This window comes from Mus caroli, chromosome 5 (assembly GCF_900094665.2).
Source record: "Mus caroli chromosome 5, CAROLI_EIJ_v1.1, whole genome shotgun sequence".
Taxonomy (NCBI): Eukaryota; Metazoa; Chordata; class Mammalia; order Rodentia; family Muridae; genus Mus; species Mus caroli.
This window is the reverse complement of record NC_034574.1, coordinates 2,354,880-2,375,043: the sequence shown is the minus strand read 5'-3', so window position 1 is coordinate 2,375,043 and position 20,164 is coordinate 2,354,880. Positions and strand designations below refer to the sequence as shown.

At 40.6% G+C, this 20,164-nt stretch overlaps 1 protein-coding gene across 2 annotated transcripts in view; it reads left to right on the top strand.

Moving 5' to 3' along the window:
* Nucleotides 1-5,881: 5,881 nt before the first annotated feature.
* LOC110295311 overlaps nucleotides 5,882-20,164 on the top strand; it is a 36,871-nt gene continuing 22,588 nt past the window's right edge. Inside the window, exons 1-2 of one of the 2 annotated variants that reach the window (XM_021163827.1) lie at nucleotides 5,882-6,159; nucleotides 12,517-12,563. In XM_021163827.1, coding sequence (XP_021019486.1) covers nucleotides 6,012-6,159; nucleotides 12,517-12,563 — 195 coding nt within the window. In that variant the 5' untranslated portion in view covers nucleotides 5,882-6,011. The remainder of the gene's footprint in view (nucleotides 6,160-12,516; nucleotides 12,564-20,164) is intronic. The other variant, XR_002378044.1, reaches the window with a different exon arrangement.

Genomic DNA, 20,164 nt, shown 5'->3' with positions numbered 1-20,164 from the left:
ACTAAGACAACTCACATTTTCCCATGCTGTGAATTCTCTCTCTCTCTGTAACAAGGAGCAAACCTCACTGTTCAAGTACAGAGGAGACCCCAGTAGTCTTTAGCCCAAGAGTATTGGTGACAATTTTGGGTATTAAATGAGAGTGACTGTAAAGTCACTGTTCCCACCACTTACCCAAAACAGGACGTGAGACAGATTTTTACAAAGTGTATTGCTTGATCATTTTTTCATTTCATAGAGCTGAGGTCAGCTCCGTGAGCTCAGTTCTGCTCAGCACCTGCCAGGAGTTGCTGCCATTCCTTTAACTTTTTAACTAGTCTTGCATGGCAAAAATTCCCTGATGGATTTTGAATTTTAAGGAATAAAATAAACACATACATTATCCTACATCTTCCCTTTAAAACCACATCTGTGTGAAACCCAACACCTGCATGCAAATGTGTGTATTTAACAAGATGAGAGAGCCTAGGATTTACTAAATGTGTGAGAGTTGACTTCAGTTGTCCAGGAGAGTAGATCCAGAGTCATTGGGAGGCAGACCTCTGAGCATGCATGTGTTAGATTATCTTTAATAATTAACTATGTTAATTGAGATGGAAAAGAGACCCACACACTGTGGATGGTACCATTCCCAGCAACTTGGACTAGATAGGAAGGATAAAATGAGCTAACACAAGCTTTCATCATTCGCTGTTTCTCAAGGACAGATGACCAGCACTGGCCACACCCCTGCTGCTGTGCCTTCCCCAGAATGATGGACTGTAAGCTCAAACTGTGAGCCAAATTCACGGCTTTCTGCTGAGGTTGCTTTTGCCAGGCAGGGCATTCTTGTCGGCTGCAGGTAAAGCAAGACAATCACATTCCAGACTAACGTATTATGTGGCTTTTGTATGTGTGCATGTAGACAGAATTGGCAGTGACGATTTTTCACAACATTTTGAAGTTAGAGAAGACATTGTGTAGCAGACATACAAGTAATTTTGATGGAAGACGATGCCATTCTCCGGTGGAATTTGAGCCAGATTTAAGACTGAAACAAAGATCTAATTTAAAAATTCTCTGCCAAAGACATGACCTTCATCTTTTTTTCCCCCATGAGATGTCTTTTAGAGCCTGCCTGCAAAACAAATCCAACCCCCATGAGAATGCAAATCAAGTTAGGGTATGAAATAACATATGCTACTTACTGGCTTCATACAAGTCAGAGAGTGGAGTTTAGGTTGCAATAAACTTCAGGATACCCAAGAAGACCTTTTATTTCAAGGCCTGAGATGATTAAATGATGAAAATTGCTCTTTAATAATTAAACGTGCCATCTGTACAAGGCAGTGTGACCTTTCACCCACAGTCTCTCACACTGTTCTAGAATTTCTGCAGTTGGCACATATGCTATCAGAAACCCATTGATATTCTTCCTTTGAAATACTAGAGGAGTGGACTTAAGGCAGCTGTTTTTGGGCTGCCAGGTTTCATTGAAATGTGGGCTTTAAATGCCCTTGCTTGTCGTTTTGAGTTAGCATACCTTAATCACAAATCTCACCATAATATAATTCAGCTGATGCCTGAAACTCAATATAGTGGAACATTTGCTGAATCGTGCACTTAGCAACACTCGTCCGCCAGAATGTATGTGCTTTCCATTGAAACGCCTTTCCATGCTATATATGCACACCCAGAAATGCCTTGTAGATTATAAACATTCCTTTTTCTCTAACAACAGAGTACCAACAATTTCCATTATTCTCCTCCCACCCTTCTGAGGAATGTCCAAGGACTGTGACATTTGGAGAACTAACTGCTCCAGGGTTTAGAGAATGACAATACTACTAAAATATTGATGTGATCCTGTCATTCTGTCAACATGGTAATTAGACAGCCATGATGAGGATCCTTGTCTGATTGTCTTAAATGTCCGATCAGGCACCTTCTGCAGGTATACTACCTTTACAATGGTCAGAGGAAAGGGAAGGGCATTAGGCACTGCAAGCGTAGTTTTTCTGTGTCGTTAGGAGAAGAGATGCAGGCACTGACTATAACAATACCCACTGATTAAGCTGTAGGCAGATGGGCACTGTTTATCTGCTGTCCTTTGCCAGGCTATTTATTTAAAAGTTCAGCTGTCAGGCCACGTTTGAATGCAGTTGGGGTTGATCTTACTGCTGCCTTTAGAGATAAAGGTGACTTTCACTTCCATTTATAGTCTTTCTTGTGAATGTTTAGCCAGGTTAGAGATAAATATAGTAGACTATTTTTAAAATATGCTATATACTTTATGTTCAAAAAGCCACACTGTGGGGGAAGAGTCATAGAAAATGGTATTCATATTTGTTCCTCACATAAACCAGCAACCAGGATCCAGGAGAATCTTGTTTCTTTTGTTGATATATGTATCATTCAAGATTGGAATGCTGACATGCTGAACTCAAGATAGAAAGTCACAGAGCATTCAAACTTAACACAGGCTGCATTAAGCCTTTCCCTCCAGCAAGACGTTAAACTGAAGACAGAAAGTGAGAGTCTATTCATTCTTTCATTTGTTTAAAAATACTTTTGATTTCCTCTGTAACGAGGTACAGGAGTCTTACCATCACAGATGAGATATTTGATAACTTAATCTTAGGTTAATATAGGTATCAGACATGTAAAGTAACTATGCACAATATGAGGTGATTTTTATATGTTTATAGGAGAGGAATGGGTCTGGTTATGCTGGTAAAGTGCTGGTTAACTCTCCAAATCCATCCTCCATTCCTCTCGGCCCTGCCTCATCCTTTGCAGAGGCACTGGCCAAATGTCTTTACCTCTCTGGCATGGGTTAGAGAATGGAGGAGAGAGCGAGAGAGAGCGAGAGCGAGAGAGGAATTGTGATATAAGTCCCCCTCCTACTCTATCAGACAAACTAATTTCCTCAGCCTTGAGACCACAGCTCTCATTCAGCAAGCAGCAGCTGTTTCTGATCCAGCGTTCTGTGTAGTCCCTGCTGATGATACCTGGTAGCAGCTTGCCTTCACTCTAACCCCTAAGTGCATCACTGTCCTTTGTTCTTGTAACTTCAGCCACACCTCTGCATTTTGTCCCTTTATTTAAGCATTCTAATGAATTCTTCAACTTGGCTCTGCACTGAGGCAGAGGGGTAAGGAACAGCAAAGAGTAACAGAGATATTACATCACCCTTACCCTCCCATCCTCTCCATGGTCCCGAACAAACTAAACTAAAAACACACCATTACTGTTGCTACCAACAGGTGGCAGTAGTTGTCACACGTTGAAATTTATGAACAGGATTTCTTCTGTTTGTTGGCTATTTCCACCTTTTGGAAATATTGACTCGGTACCTGATCAACACAAAAATCTAAAAAAGTGCTTGGGAACTACTTTAATGGGCACACATTTGCTTTTGACTGCGGCAAGATCAGGGATTACTTCCAAAGCAGGGAAGAGAGAGGAAGGGGGACCAGGAATAATTTTGAAAGACAAAATACACTGATTAAAAAAAAAAAAAAAGAACCAGTAAGCTGAATGACAACAGAGAAATCCTTCAAACTGTGACAAACTATGAGGGAGTGAATGGGTTCCCTCCATATTCATGTGCTGAAGTCCTATCCCCCGTATTACAGTTTAAAAACAGGGACTTTGAAGATCTAATTATGGCTAAATGTGATCATAAAAGTGGGGTCCAAAGCTATGAATACTCCTGTACTTATGGCAAGAAAAGCTGCCAGGGGTTTGCATGCCCTGAGAGAAGCTACCAGGAGATGTGAGAACAGCGCCAGGAAGTTGCCACTCAAGAAACTTAGAGAAGCCCCAGCAGAGGCCAACCTTGCCTCCGTCTTGATCTTAGATGTATAACCTCTAGAACTATAACCATTCTGTGTTCAAGTCAACCAATCTGTGGCATTCTCCTTTAAAGCACCCCTCTCAGACTACAGTTACCAGTTAACCATCACTCAGAGTGAGGCTAAGTAGTGTTAGCGAACACAGCACCACTTCCCAGAACTCTTCCATCAGTGTTTGTGTTAGTATGGGTCCTTGAAGAGTCATCTGCCAAAATACATGCAGGTTATCCATTAGGGCACTGTTGGAAAAGATGAAAAGGGAAGCGCTAGAGAAGGCACGGAGAACCTTTAAACACTCGTACAGCACTAACACCTGTGAAGCAGAGAAGACAGAAGTGTTGGTTGGCAGGGGTTCAGAACACCTCACAGTTCCAAGAAAGTTTCAAAGAGATTTATGGATAGTCTGTAAGCCAAAATCTCCCACTCCTATTAGCAGCACCCCTACAGTGTTTAGACTTGACTGAGCCATGTGTAGGAAGCACAGCATGGGGATGAATACAGTGCCGGAGTCTGAGTCACGACAGCTGAGGTCATCATGCACGTATGCTTTGATCTGGGCATTTCACGGCCCAATTCTATGTCATGGTGGCTTTTAGCAGATCAAATCCTTCCAAGTCTGAAACCAGAGGAGACATGCATCCTTGCTCCAGCCTTCTGTAAAAGCTCTAAGAGTGTCTTAAATTGGATACACTTAGAATCATTTGCCCAGGCCTGAGCTAGGAAGAACTCAACGCCTGGAGTCTCCCAGTTCTAACATTTCAGGTTCCGCTTCCATGTCAGGAGCTGCACCATAAGAGCCAATGAGCAGCAAGAAGCACACTTCCTGAGATGACGGAAGGGTGTGTGTGTGTATGTGTGTGTGTATTATGTAGTACCTAACTCCAGTTGCTTTCCAAAGGCACTAGCAATTCACAGTTGTGCCAAAGGTCGCTTGCCCCACATGTCCAGCAGCAGGGTTAGTTTCCTCTGTAAACGGTTGCCCACCCGATGAACACAGCATCACAATTCATTACAACTCTTTTTTTTTTTTTTGTACTAGCAATGATTTTTTTTCCCCCTCAGGACTTATTTCCTACTTGGACTTTACTTTTCTATAAATGGGCTCTTGATATCCCTGCTCATTTTCTCATTTGCATTTGTGTCTCCCCTGCTTGTGAGAACACATTTCATATTACAGCAAACAGTCCTCTGCTTCATGTCTGCCTAACAAATAGACAAGGAAAAAAACCGAATTCTTGGTCATGTCTTTCCTCCTTACTTACAGGTCAATAGTAGATACTTCATTAGTAAGTCACGATATAGATCATCAATATGTGCGGAATATGGGAAACCATTCCATCATCCATTTTTAAAAACAAACAGAATGGTCATTGCTGAAGGACACATTGCCATCGTCTCCCATCACTTAGCATTCGCTCTCCATGCTCACATGGAGTCAGGAGTGCTCCAGGCCCAGTCGTTCTGGATCAACCTCCCCCAATGCCTGCCTTGTCCTTTAATTGTGTACAATTATTACATATCTGAAAGTCCATTTTTTTAAAACATAGATTTACCTTAAAGGGGAAAGTTTATATCCTTGTCGTTGTATATTTTAACTACTAAAAGATTATGAAAATAAGAGGTTCATCCGTATACTACCTAAAACACACCATGTGTTGATCAACTGCATTAGAACACACCAACAGTCCCAGCCAAGTCAAGGGCAGGATGGGAAGCTTTCAGACAGTGAGTTTCACAGCATCCTGTGTACCACACTGAGCAGGGTGAGATCGTAGAGATTCATTTATATCTGAGGCATGCTATCCTGAATGGCAAACCACTTTAGATATTATGGACACTGGAAATTAGAACTTAGTCCTTTTATCAAAAATCAACAATATATCAGAAAAACAAAGCAAGCAAGCAAGCAAACAAACAAACCAAGTAGGCTTTGAGGACAGAGAAAGAGACCTTGATCAAGTCCAGCGGACAAACTGCAGTGGTATTCAGGGCTTGAGACTAGTGCACACCCGGAGTGTGATCTTGAAGTTCTTATTCTAGCCAGAACATTCTAAGATTCTGCTAATTATGCTGGCATGAAAGGGTCAGAATGGGAGGGCCCAGTGCTCGGGGCTGGGCAGGTTCCCTGAGCAGGATTATCCTGTCTAGTCCGGTACCCAAAGGGGGAGAGGAGCCATGTGCTGGCTGAGGGCATGGAGCCAGATCCTCCTGCCCGTTTTCCTCTCTGTAGCTCTCATCCAGCTGATTTTCAACTTATCTGACCATAAGACTAAGACCCACCATCACTGGAAGCGGAAAATTGAAGCAAAATACGTTGAAAAGGGTGAGCGACTTGTGAAATCAGGCACAGTGCTATGGCTGTACCCCACTGGCTTTTTGGTTGGGGTATCCTGGCTGGCTCAATTGTCCGTTTCAAAATTTGCCTTTTGGTGGTGGTGGTAAGACATGTTTAAGGGAGCTTTATGTTTTAGGGGAAATCTCGTTAATATTGGACTTGTTCTTCCTTTTACTACCTAAACTGTATTGATGAGAGCTGGAGGTATAAACTGGCTACCCATTTAAATATAAAAAGAACTCCAAAAAAAGTGACCATTTTCTCCACCTTGACAACTCCCTCATTGCCAGACAATGAGGCTCAAGCTAGAGACATGTTGCTTGGGGGACCTCTCATACTTATTCTGGTTCCTATGTGATTTTAGGGTTACCAGGAAAGACAGGTTAAGATAAAAATTACTTCTGGTCAAGAGGTTGAAATTTATGGCTTGGTTAGAGACCCAGCATTCCATTTGAGGGGGCTATCCATCAGGCCAAGGGGCTATCCTTAGGAAGCCAAGCTAGAGAGACAGACAAAACACTTAGTCCCTTCCTGAAATGATGTAATTTGTTTTCCCAGAATACCTGCCCAGGTGCAGCAGCTCACAAAGCTGCACGCGTGAATCTCAAGTCTGACCACTTCTCCTGAACTCTTTCTATCTCTCTCTCTCTTTTTTTTAATTGGGTATTTATTTCATTTACATTTCCAATGCTATCCCAAAAGTCCCCCAAATGCTCCCCCACCCACTCCCACTTCTTGGCCCTGGCATTCCCCTGTACTGAGGCATATAGTTTGCACGACCAATGGGCCTCTCTTTCCAGTGATGGCCGACTAGGCCATCTTCTGATTCATATGCAGCTAGAGACACGAGCTCCGGGGGAGGAGGGGTACTGGTTAGTTCATATTGTTGTTCCACCTATAGGATTGCAGATCCCTTTAGCTCCTTGGGTACTTCTCTAGCTCTTCCATTGGGGGTCTTGTGATACATCCAATAGCTGACTGTGAGCATCCACTTCTGTGTTTGCTAGGCCCCCCGGCATAGTCTCCCAAGAGATAGCTATATCTGGGTCCTTTCAGCAAAATCTTGCTAGTGTATGCAATGGTGTCAGCGTTTGGAAGCTGATTATGGGATGGATCCCCGGATATGGCAGTCTCTAGATGGTCCATCCTTTCGTCTCAGCTCCAAACTTTGTCTCTGTAACTCCTTCCAAGGGTGTTTTGTTCCCAATTCTAAGAAGGGGCAAAGTGTCCACACTTTGGTCTTCGTTCTTCTTGAGTTCACTGATAAGTGGATATTAGCCCAGAAACTTAGAATACCCAAGATATAAGATACAATTTGCTAAACGCATGAAACTCTATCTCTTTTTTTATAAGCGTGCTTTCCCCAACACTTTGGGCTCCCGACACTTTGTCTAAGGCCCTCTCCTATTCCCACCGTGAGGCTGTTTGTCAGCCATGTATCTGACCTCCATGCTGGATCAAATAGCATGTCTTTTTTCTTCTTTTCTCCATTGTCCTTCTTTGGCCAACTACTGAGATTTATAGCTTCCCTCCCTTGGGGATTGTTTTGTTCTTTTCCTTTTTAAAGATTTACTTATTTATTGTATGTGAGTACACTGTGCTGTCTTTAGACATATCAGAAGAGGGAATTGAATCCCATTACAGGTTGTTGTGAGCCACCATGCTGGGAATTGAACTCAGGACCCCTGGAAGAGCAGTCAGTGCTCTTAACTACTGAGCCATCTCTCCAGCCCCTGTTCATTTCCTTTTAAACATGAATAAAATTGCTCTTGAGCCTAAACAAAAAGCATAGCAATTTAAAAATTAAATAGAGAGATTTCAAGTTAAAAATCAAGTAAAAGAGCCTGTGGCATTTTATATTGGCACGCAGTTCAACAAACCATGGTGACACACTAATGACCTCTTGTTTACCTAAGATATGTTTTTAAAATGGATACAGCAAAAACACTATTTAAGAAAGAACATCTGACAAATTACACATTTATGTGGGAAGTCAATAGATCAAGTGCAGCATTGGGGCAGAGAGAACATTTTCCAACAAAAGCAGGGCCAGTTAGTTTGTTAAGAAAAGATGCAGTTAAAGCTGAGAAGAGTCGGGGCATCTGCATCAGCTAGCTCATGTTTGGGGTGTCATCTGCACAGTGCAGGTCTTCCTGCAGGTGCTCTCCTGCTGCAGTTCTATGCACAGCTTTGTGTGCTTCGTGTCTCATTAGCTTCTCAATGCCATCCAGGAGACTGTGCTGGTATTGTAATAATCTAGGCCCTCCAGTGCCTCTCCACCTATGCTAATCTAGTTGGCCTTGGTCTCCTGGTCTCTAGAGATTGGGGTAAGGGAAAGGATTAGAAGGAGGCTGTTCTGGCCTTCATTTTTGCCAACTTGTTCTTTTTATATGCTAATTTTGTAGCCTTTGCAAAGGCCTTCTGAATTTCACTTTCTGTCCCATTCCCTTGCCTCACTCAAATCACCCCTGAGAACTGTGATCTCAAAAAATCCTTTTCGGGAGTGAAAAATGATGACTTGCCTTCTGTAACAACTTGTATATACTTTATATGATCCCTGCCTGTGAGGGCCAGAGCTGTTAGTCCCAAAGATGACAGGAGAAAGATCACTGACACAACTCATCATGACCCATATAATTAAAGCAAGCAATTCAATAAAGCAAGCTTTCTTATTCATGTACATGGGCTGCCTCCCCCTAAGGTGGGGTTTGACAGGTCAACACTGGACATGAGGAAAACAAGGTTTTTAAACCTCAGACGCAGAGGGTTCTAACTGGGGAATTTGGTAGGGAACCAGGCAGGGCTATAGAAGCAGAACAACTTAGTCATAACGCTCTGAAACAGCCATGGCTACAAGGTGGGCATAAGACAGTCATAACCGCAGGTGGTCAGAATCATCTTTTGAAACAAAGGCATAGTCGTCATTTCCTGGAACAGGCAGTACAGGACCATTTATAATTAAGTTGACAGATCAGGCATAGCTCAATCCTTGAAAACCAGAGTTTAATCATAAACATAAATGAACCCAGTTTGTCTCTACTAAAACATGGCTTCTAAGCTTAAGATGGAGGCAGGGCAGTTAGTGAGTAACACCTTCACGGCATAGCTCTGTGTACGCTGTGGGAGGAGGTGGCTGGAATCCCTGCACTGCAGAACCTTAGTCTGGAGCTGCTGTGTCCCAGAAACACAAAGCATTTCCTGTGAGCGCTTGGCAGGTCCTTTGGGCCGCTGTTAGCATGTCTGCAGCTATCAGGTGTTATACCACAGTTGTCCTTAATTTTGCTTCTGAGTTTAAGAATAAGATTCCCTCATAGTGCTATAAACAATACTAGTGAGGAAAGCATAGAAGATTTCTATGAAGGAATTCACTCCTGGAATATACTAAATGAAAAGCAAGAGGAGGTTGAGAATTGTAACCTTTTTTGTCCTTTGAAGAGAATTTTAATTTTTGTAGTTCACAAATTTAAGCAACCCTATCTTCAAGATCTTAGGAGAAAGGATAGGGGGAATTAATTATCGTGAATAGCTACTTAAGTTCTTTTAGTCTGGGTGGGAAAGGTCTTTATTCTGAGAAAATATCAACAGACAATAGAAGATATTTATATCCTAGACAAGGCTATCAGCATTGTGACAGCTGCTGTAGCTCCTAAGCATACTAGGTGCCCACATGTTCTAGAGTAGTTGCAGGAGCAAGCTATATATCTAGGAATGCCCCTTAACTTTTAAGTGGCAATAACAGCGTTTCAAGTTCTCAGCATCTAGGAATTTAGTAAATAGAATATTGTTTATCTTTTTTTTCTCTTAGCTGTTCTTGAAAAAAATTTCTTCCCTAAGTAACAATAATTTATTTATTGCAATGGCAGTAAAAAGGAAGTTTTGATTTGGTACATAGTTAATTAGACACAAACACTAAGGTCAGGTGTTTCTAGACATTTGTAATTGCATCCCTCATAGAAGATGAGATTTGCTGGATCAGCAACATTATGGATATTGCAGAGTAGAAGAAACTGGCACAGGACTTGAAAGAGTGGGCAACAAGATTCCACAAAATCTAGGATAAAGTGATGCTCTAGAAATCAAGAAAAATGTGATTTTATGGAAGGAACCAATCAGAAGACATAAACCCAGAACCCAGGCTGGGACCTGGAAGAGAGTGAAGTGTGTAAAGCACCTGACCTACAAAGCATAAGAACCACAATCAGTAGAACCCGTGCAAAGCATCAACGCATGGTAGCCTACATCCGTAATCCCCATCTGTGGCAAGATGGAAGGCAGATGGAAGTTCATTCCTCAAGGCTCATGACTCAGGACCAATTAACCTGGCATATGACATGGTAAACAAGAGACTTTCCTCAAAACGAGGCAGAAGGCAAGGACCAACAGTAGAGTCTGTCCTCTGAGGTTCACACATGTCCTTGGTGTATGGGAACCTTACACACACACACATGCATTTATGAATACAAATTGAGGGGTGTCCCATAAAATGCTGGCCAGCCTTCATCAAAAACGCCAAGGTCATGATAAACAAGAACAGACACTAAGCCCTGTTGCAGATTAAGGATGAAGATGACTAAAGGCAATATACCATACGATCTTGAAGCACAAACACGACATTAGTGTAAGATCTAGGTAAATCCTGAGAAAATCTGGAGTTTAGTCCAAAGCAATGCATTAATTTTGGTTTCTTAGGTTTAGAAGTTTACCAAATTTAATGTATTATTGTTGGGAGTATGATGTGTATCTACAGGTCTACACATGCCATAGTGTAAGTCAAAGAACGACTGTGTGTAGTCAGCTCTCATTCCACATCTGTGTGGCCTTGAACTCAGGTCTCCAGGCTTACAAGGCACGTACCTGTACTCACTGAGCCCAATTTGCTGGCCCTACTTTCTTTGTATGATTTGTAGTAGGAGATATTAGCAATGGAGCAAATGGCTCCAGAGTACAAATGAATGCCTATATTATCTTCAAAATGTTCCTGAAATCTGAAATCATTCCACAGTACAGTGTTGGTTAACAAAACAAGCCTAAGAAGCAATTGGAGCTTGGATAACAGTTATTTCCCCTGAAATAAGCCTGGAGCAGCATCTTGGATGTACTTGAAGCCATATAATCTTTTCTATTTACCTTGCTTTTACATTGTCTTAAAGTTCCTCCAGGAAGTTTAACATTCTCTGAGGGCAGAAAGGAATGGATGGTTAACAGGATTTAGTTTGAAAACTAAACTGTAAGGTTTTTTTTTTCCCAGCCATGTGAGATCTGCAGCAATTAAGCAATCTCAAGTTAAATAGACTTTTCTTACAAAGCCTGTGAATTCTGCCACAAAACAATAAGTAGAATGACATTATTCTCCCTGTATCATAAAACAAGAGCATCAGATAGAAACTTTCTTTCAGAAGACATCAGAGTAGTAAAATAAACCATCAAGATGAGTTTTGAAATTTGAACTCAGTTTTTATTCTAGAACTTTCAAATATAAGTGGTATTGTTATTTTCCCTTTTCTACAAAAGAAAAAGGAAAAAAAAAACTTCATCTGAGACAGTTTTTAAGTTTTGAGATAAAACAGAATGGAACATTGAATATTTTAGTAGTTAAAGGATTAATTAATTAGCCAGGAATGTGTTTGCAAAACTGTTTTGACAACAAAGGTGTTACTAAATTGCTTTTAAAGTATGCTGTATTAAATGTCTCATAATGCTGGCAATGTGATTATTTTGAGTGTTTTGGGGAAGTTGTTTTTAGGAGGCTGCTAATCAAATGAGAAGAAGATTAAATTGAACTGGTGCGGTGTTGTAGTTACTTTTCTGTTGCTGCGAAGAGACAGCATGGCCAAAGCAACTTATAAAAGAAAGCATTTGGTTGGGGGATGTGCTTACAGTGTCAGAGGGTGAGTCTATGGCTGTCATGGTGGGAATCATGGCACAAGTCAGGCAGGCATGGCACTGGAGCAGTAGCTAAGAGCTTACATCTGATCTACAAGCAGGAGCCAGAGAAGGAGAGAGACACTGGGTCTGGTGTGGGCTTTTAAACATCAAAGCCCACACCCATTAACACACCTCCTTTAACAAGACCACGTCTACTCCAGCAACACCACCCCTTTAAATCCTTCCCAAAATAGTTCCATCAACTAAAGAAAAAACATTCAAGTACAAGGATCTATGGAGGCTGTTCTTATTTAAACTATAACATGTGGAAAATATCTAGGTGTATGAAAACAGAAATGACTAACCTTTGAATACAGATGAATATGGCTTGAAACAAGAATGACTAAATGAAATGTACTTTTGCATAAAATAGTGATAAATTGGTTTTGTTTTTAATTTTTATGCTTTTTTTTCTTGTAGAATGTGCTCAAAAGGGAACATGTCCAGTGTGTACTCGAGATAAGAGAGTAAGTTAAGTTTCCAGCATCCACACGATTGTTCATGGCTCACAACCATCTGTAACTCCAGCTCCAGGGCATCTGATACATCTTCTGGCTTCATCAGGCACTGCGTATACATAGTGCACATGCAGGTCAACTCACACACATATAATGAAAAAGAAAACTTTGGAGGAATGAGGGGAAGAACTCTTTGAGGCAGGACTGGGAGGGGGCGACAGTTGGGATATAAATAAAGAAAATAATTAATAAAAAGGGAAATCACACTAAAATGTTGGAAGAAGTTTTGTAAACAAGGGAAAGATATTGTTTTTGAAATATGACATTTTCCTTTGCTATTTCTTTTTTTAAAAAGATTTATTTATTTATTATATGTAAGTACACTGTAACTGTCCTCAGATACTCCAGAAGAGGGCATCAGATTTCGTTATGGATGGTTGTGAGCCACCATGTGGTTGCTGGGATTTGAACTCCGGACCTTCGGAAGAGCAGTCGGAGCTCTTAACCACTGAGCCATCTCACCAGCCCTCCTTTGCTATTTCTAATCTCTAAAGACTACCTTAACCTCAGGGTAACTCAGGCCACCCTCTCTGATGATTAAATGTCTCTTATTGTTTTTTCACTTACAACTTTGAAGAAATTAACAAACATAGAAAAACAAAACAAAAACAAAAACAAAAAACCCCAAAGCAACAGTGATGAAGCAAATGGTATCAATTTATGTTAGCACTTGAAAAATCATTCTTGCAGAATGGTTTCTCTAACCTCTCTAGGAGACCTGACCACATCAAAGACAAGTGGGAATGGCTGATAATAAACGGATACAATCTGGATACCTGCTGTAGTAATCTAGACAAGTTATCATCTGCCTCCTCTCCTTTTCCATGTCACTTTTCTGTTTTAATGAGGACCTGGGCTTCTGGCTCATTGAATTCTCTACCCAGTTCCTACCACATTGCAGGCTTTCCACAGATCACACTGGTTTGCTGTCCTTCCTTACTTCTTTAACTATGACACAGCTCATTCTGAGTCATGAATCACCTATGACGTCTGTTGTTTCCTCTTCTCTTGACACTGCACCTATTCTAATGCCTCAGCAAGACTATCTACCTGCCCCCCCCCCAGTCCTTCAAGCCTCCCATTTTTCCTGCAGGTGCTTGGCCCTAATGGTTTCTCTTCTTTCTTGTGAATTCTAATGGCTATTCACCTGAACTCATTCCCCTACTTTTTTGTTGCTAATTGCTTTGAAGTGTAAATTTTCAAACATATAAAAGTAGAGGAAGCATACCTGGGGACTAGGCATGAGTTCCTTGTCTGTCCTCTTGAGGAAGGTGAAGTGGGAGGATCCCTTGAGTCCAGGATTTGAAGGACAGCCTTGGTAACTAAAAAGAACCCTATCTTTAATAGGGAATACATGAGATAGTATAATAAAATTTTATACCACCAACGATCATCTTGGATAACTTTGTCTCATGAATGTCTTCTCCTTCTAAGTAGACTATTGTGAAGTCAATAGTTATATGGATACCATATTTTCTTTGTAAATATTTGACCCTCCACATATGTTTTCAGTAGATAAAGACTTTAAAGTATTACATCTGTAATCCCATCTAAAAATTAACTAATTATCCAGTTAATTTCTTTCACACTTGTACATGATTTAAACAATTAAATCATGTCCATATGCTGTAATTTGTTGATACATACCTTATGACCCTTTGGGTTTCTCTCTATATTCTTTTCCTCTCTCTTTTTCTTTTATTGAAATGTATTTGTTACAGAGTAGATTGTTGTCCTGTTGAACTTCCTATGGGCTAGATTTTGCTCATCACATCCCATCACTAATGTAGCTTTATCATGTTGTTTCCCCCCTCTTTTTTTCTTATTAGATTATAACTAGATACAAGGGATTGCTCAGATTCTTTAGGGATGTTTGGCAGCAATATTTCATGATGAGGATTCATTAGAGAGCTGAGAGTATATGGTCTAGTCTTTGGTGATATCACTCAGGAAATGATATTCTCTTTAGCTGTATCCACTGTATCTTTGGGGGCAGCAAAAACTCTAACTACATTAACATCCTTGCCTCATGTTTGATGCTGCTTACACTGCCTAACTCTGATTGGTTCTCTGATCTTTCTATGCTATGCATTATGGGCTGATTACTGTGCAAGCACACTACATCAAAGTCCTCATCAATACAGCTCCAGACTTAAATTTTCCAAAATGCACCTGATGCCAAATACTACCTATTATTTTCTTTTTTGGTTGGCAGCATTTCCTAAGAATGGCGATAGTAGTAATTCCAGAACTTTGTAACCACCCTTCAAGTACCAATGTTATCCAGCACCCCTTCAATCTTAATAGGTGACTTTATCTTTGATTTTATAGATTAAAAAAGGCTTTGGGTATTAACTTCACTCACCGAATTAGAGAAAGGTTGTCAGTCCTATTTAGAATTAATTACGCATCCTTTTCATTTTTCCTTGAAGGGTTAATGCCTTCTGTAGTTCTGCCATACTGCGTCTATGCATTTTAAATTTTTCTTTCATACAATATACATTTTTACTGTCACATTTTCTCTATTCTCTGTCCCCCATGGACAAAGTAGGTGTTTTATTCAACTTTGTGTCAATACACTTCACACATTTCCAGTTAGTTGAGTGAAAAGCATTCAATAACTATTGAATTAACTCTTGAGCTATTAGAATAAGCTTGAATTACATTCGATACATTCGCTAATGTAATAAGTAGAGAATTTTATCCTAAAACATTTCCACACATAAACCACTGTGACATGTCTGGAGAGATGCACATTAGAGATGATGTGAATACCATTCCCAGCAGCCCATAGGAAGTAATGAAAGGATAAGTATGTACGGCCAATGCAGAGCAGTATATGGTCTTCTGGAAAGGAGATTCTCTGTCCTCCCAGAAACCAGAAGCACAGTGGCTGTCCCTCATAGCATTTATCACTTACCACACAAAAGTCTAGGTTTCCAAGTGGCACTTCCTAAACCAACCAAGGATATCTAAGCTCTCCATGGAAGCACACAGGATGAAAGGTGTTTGGCACACCTTGGACTACCTTACTTTATTATGTTCATTCTTTCACTTACCTCAAGAAAATATTCACACCAACACCCAATTGTCCCTGAACATTATAGTCGGGGTTGGTGGAGTCCATGTTTATTCTTCTAAGGTGAAAGAGAACTTTTAGATTTTGGCTGCATGTTTTTCTTGAAGTCTAATAGCAAAGGGCCAACCTTCCTACAATTAGAAAACAGTCTTCCTAAAACCAAGTCCACAAAACCTTACCACCAACTCACTGCTCACAAACACAGCAGAGAGAAAGTAAAAGGTGGGGCTAGGCTGTTGGAAACGTGACAGAAGTGCTTGCTGAGACACATGAGGAACTGAGTTACTATCCTTAGGACCGATGTGAAAAACATGGTGGCATGATTTATAATCCCAAGACTCCGGAAGCTGATACAGGCAAATCCCTGGGGATTTCTGGCCAGCTAGAAATTAGGCCATGTTGCCTAATTGGTCAACCTGGGGCCCATGAGAGATCCTGTGTCAAAACTAAGGTAGATGCCTCCTAAAAAACAACACCTAAAGTTGAATCTTGGCCTTTATAGGCATACACATTCATTCATATGCACACTCATACTTGAACATACATGTATACAAACTCATGCACCGAACGTTGATATATTTGTTCCATTAAAAGTAAAACTTCAACAACCATGCCAACTGAGACAGGTTAAATATTCTTTGTTGGCTTTTTGTTGCCATTATCATTTTGCATATCACTGTTGAGTCTCTGAAATGACAGTTGTCAGTAATGATGTCAGAGAGTGTTATAAGTAAGTATGGTTCTTGACTATTGAGAGCTATAAGGCAGAACTTTGCAGTGCATTAAAAAAAACAACTCAGAGGACATTATAGAGTCTCCCTAAAATCAAATCTTTCTCATTCATTGCATCCTGATATGGATTATTGTCCAGGACAGAAAGAAATGAAGTTACAGAAAGCTAAAGGGAACTTGTAATCTACCTTATTTGTTGAGTAGTTCACATGAAAGTTTCATTATCACATGACTGTCAAACATGCTTACAAATGCTGTAACTCACACTGCACCAAGAGATCCATCTTAATACTCCTTTTTCTGATAGTGAGCACATAGAAATGTGTGTAGAGCGTATGTAATAGGCGAAGTTGCATCTGGAAAACACTGCTTCTTTGGAGTCCCTCACCACCTCCAGACATTGCAATGTTTCTGCTTGCTCTTCTGCATAGACTTCTGAGCCTTGAGGAGATGGGTATAAATACATCCCATTTAGGACAGAGCATTGCAGAGTCTCTCGGCCTCTGCACATTGTCCAGTTGTGGGTTTTGCCATCTACTGCAAGAAGAGCATTTTTATGCTTCATGACCATCTTGTGCTGGCTTCTCTGCAGTCATGGCTTCTACCAGAAACCATAGCACCACCATAACTCTCCACACCATGCTCTGTTGCTTGACTGGCATTTCCTTCTTGGTATCTGTTTTAATCACCTCAAACTTTAAAATATCTCTAAATTTATCACTTTGTCTTCCCCAAAAAGCTGTTTTAAAACTTCCTTATTTATTCCTGGCATCATTCCTCAAGAATCCTAATTTAAAAAATCTTGGCTCCTGTGCCTTCCATAAAACATCTGTCCATTCTTTTCTTTCAAATGAAGCAATCCTAGACCTCTCAAATTGATACTCTATCTCCCATCCCACCCCTGCCCCTTCAGTCTCTTCTCATGCCTTATCATTAAAATTATGTTTTTTTTTAAATAAAGTCACCTTCGAATTCCAAGTAATCCAATTCACTCTCTGATGTTAAATAAAACAAAATATAAGCTCCTTAGTCTGACAGTCATAACCCATCACAACCCATTACAAGACAACATCTTTCTGAATGGCAATATGAAAAGCTACCAGGATAGGTGTACTGGCTAGTTTTGTGTCAACTTGACACAGCTGGAGTTATCACAGAGAAAGGAGCTTCAGTTGAGGAAATGCCTCCATGAGATACAACTGTAAGGCATTTTCTCAATTAGTGATTAAGGGGGAAAGGCCCCTTGTGGGTGGGACCATCTCTGGGCTGGTAGTCTTGTTTCTATAAGAGAACAGGCTGAACAAGCCAGGGGAAGCAAGCCAGTGAAAAACATCCCTCTGTGGCTTCTGCATCAGCTCCTCTTTCTGAACTGCTTGAGTTCCAGTCCTGACATCCTTTGATGATGAACAGCCGTATGGAAGTGTAAGCCGAATAAACCCTTTCCTCCCCAACTTGCTTCTTGGTCATGATGTTTGTGCAGGAATAGAAACCCTGACTAAGACAATAGGTTTTCACTTTTCCATCATGGTCTTTGTCTTAGTATTCTGCTGTGTCTTCTGCATTTCTATCCCTTCTCTATACCTTTGTTCTTCAAGATATATTTCCCATATTGTTTGAAAAAAATCTTATCCAGTCATTCTGAATTAAAGTGAGTACTTTCTCTTGTTAACTATCACATTTTAAATATTGATCATTATAAATGATGACATTCATCCATTCAGAGATAAGTAGCTAAGAGATTCAGAGATAAACAAATGGTAAACTGTGCCTTCCAAGAAGCAGAAACAATGCTTTGTTGATCTGTGTAATCTCTGCTACATCTGGAATCTCTATTGTAAACCTCCGTCTGTTCTTTGCCTCCTCACAGTCATTTTCTCTGTCTGGTAGCATGATATTAGGCCCTTTTAAATACAATGTTAATGACCCACTGATCATCATTGTATCCCTCTCCTACCTGTATTTTCATTTTAGTGACATTTCATATAAAATAGTAATTTCTATGTCTACAGAAAGTTATTAAAAATAGGTTTCTACTTCAAAATGAAGATTTTAGTTTTCTTGTGGAGACTAAAAGCCTTTAGCTGGATTCTCAGTTGTCACATAAGAGGCTGAAGTTGAAAAGTTCTCATAGTTACATGGTTCACCCTCCTTAGCTACCAGGAAAATCCCATGTAATTTGTCTTAAATTATAGAATACCAACTTAGAGATGCTCAGTATATTATACTGTTCCTCTGGGCAGCAAATGTGAAGTTTTGTGCTTTGAAGACTTTATGGACATAGTTACAGGAGTTAAGGTATCATATCTCTTTTTGTGATAAGTGGTAGAAACTCAATCAATGCAAAATAATTTAATAGAAGAGGGGATTCACTCCTTCATGAAATTGGGTGTGCATGGCTTCATACTCAGCTCAATCTCAAAGCAGGTTACACTCCAGTTTCTCTCCTTGCTTTCAGCCCCAGCCACAATAATCAGGATAGTGACCTCATTTCCTTCCACAGTAATGGGTAGTCTCTAAACAAGCAAGGGAGAGGCTCCCTGCTAGCCCTTCACTCACAATAATAATAATAATAATAATAATAATAATAATAATAATAATCAGGATAGTGACCTCATTTCCTTCCACAGTAATGGGTAGTCTCTAAATAAGCAAGGGAGAGGCTCCCTGCTAGCCCTTCACTCACAATAATAATAATAATAATAATAATCAGGATAGTGACCTCATTTCCTTCCACAGTAATGGGTAGTCTCTAAGCAAGCAAGGGAGAGGCTCCCTGCTAGCCCTTCACTCACAATGTCTATAACCCCAAAGGAAGTTCTAATTGTCCTTATTTAGGTATTTGTGTTTGTTTTATTACTTTTATTTTTTTACAGTCCAGTCATTGACCCCCTCTCAGTCTGTCCTCCTACAGTTCCTCATCCCATTACTCCTTTCCCTGTCCCCAAGGAGATGTCCCCATTACCCCCCAGGCCTTCCCACTCCCTGGGGCCCCAAGTTTCTGCAGAGTTAGACACTTCACTCACTGAGACCAGCAGTATAGACTGGTCAGGGGATGAACATCCCTGGGTGTCACTATGGTTGTACGAGCGGAGCAAAGAACTGACTGACAGCTTCACAGTTACATAGCGTTGACTGAAGATGCCTATAAGTACAGATTATCAGAAGTGGAAACACAGATAACAAACATGAAAAAACAAAACAGAAAGATCTGCTTCCCTCTGCCTCATTTTAGGCTCTGCCTGCTTGGGACACGCATTTCATTTTATCCTCCCCCCATATTATTAAAAAAACATCCCTGGCAAAATAATGCTACCAGTTCTCACTAAAAATTACATTAACTCATAGTCACTGTGAGCTCTGCTTCCAGCCCCAAGTCTAGACCTTCGTAGAGACATGAACAAATCCTGGGTTTGGATGTGACTTTTCATGTTCCATACTCCATCAAGTAAGCTACACAATCAATAAAACCAACTCCCCAGAACTCACTAATCAACATGGAAGCTGAATCAAGATAACAGTAGATGAAACTCCTGTTCAGAGAAGGCAGTGGTTAGTGCTACCGAGGTAGGCTGTGCTCTCATTTTGAGCTTCCCAAGTCAAGCCATGAATTCTTTGGTCATCAAATATGTGGATACCCAGACTAGGCTTTCTAAAGATCTCCATTATGCAGAGAAAGAAAGAGGAGAGAGAGAGAGAGAGAGAGAGAGAGAGAGAGAGAGAGAGAGAGAGAGAGAGAGAG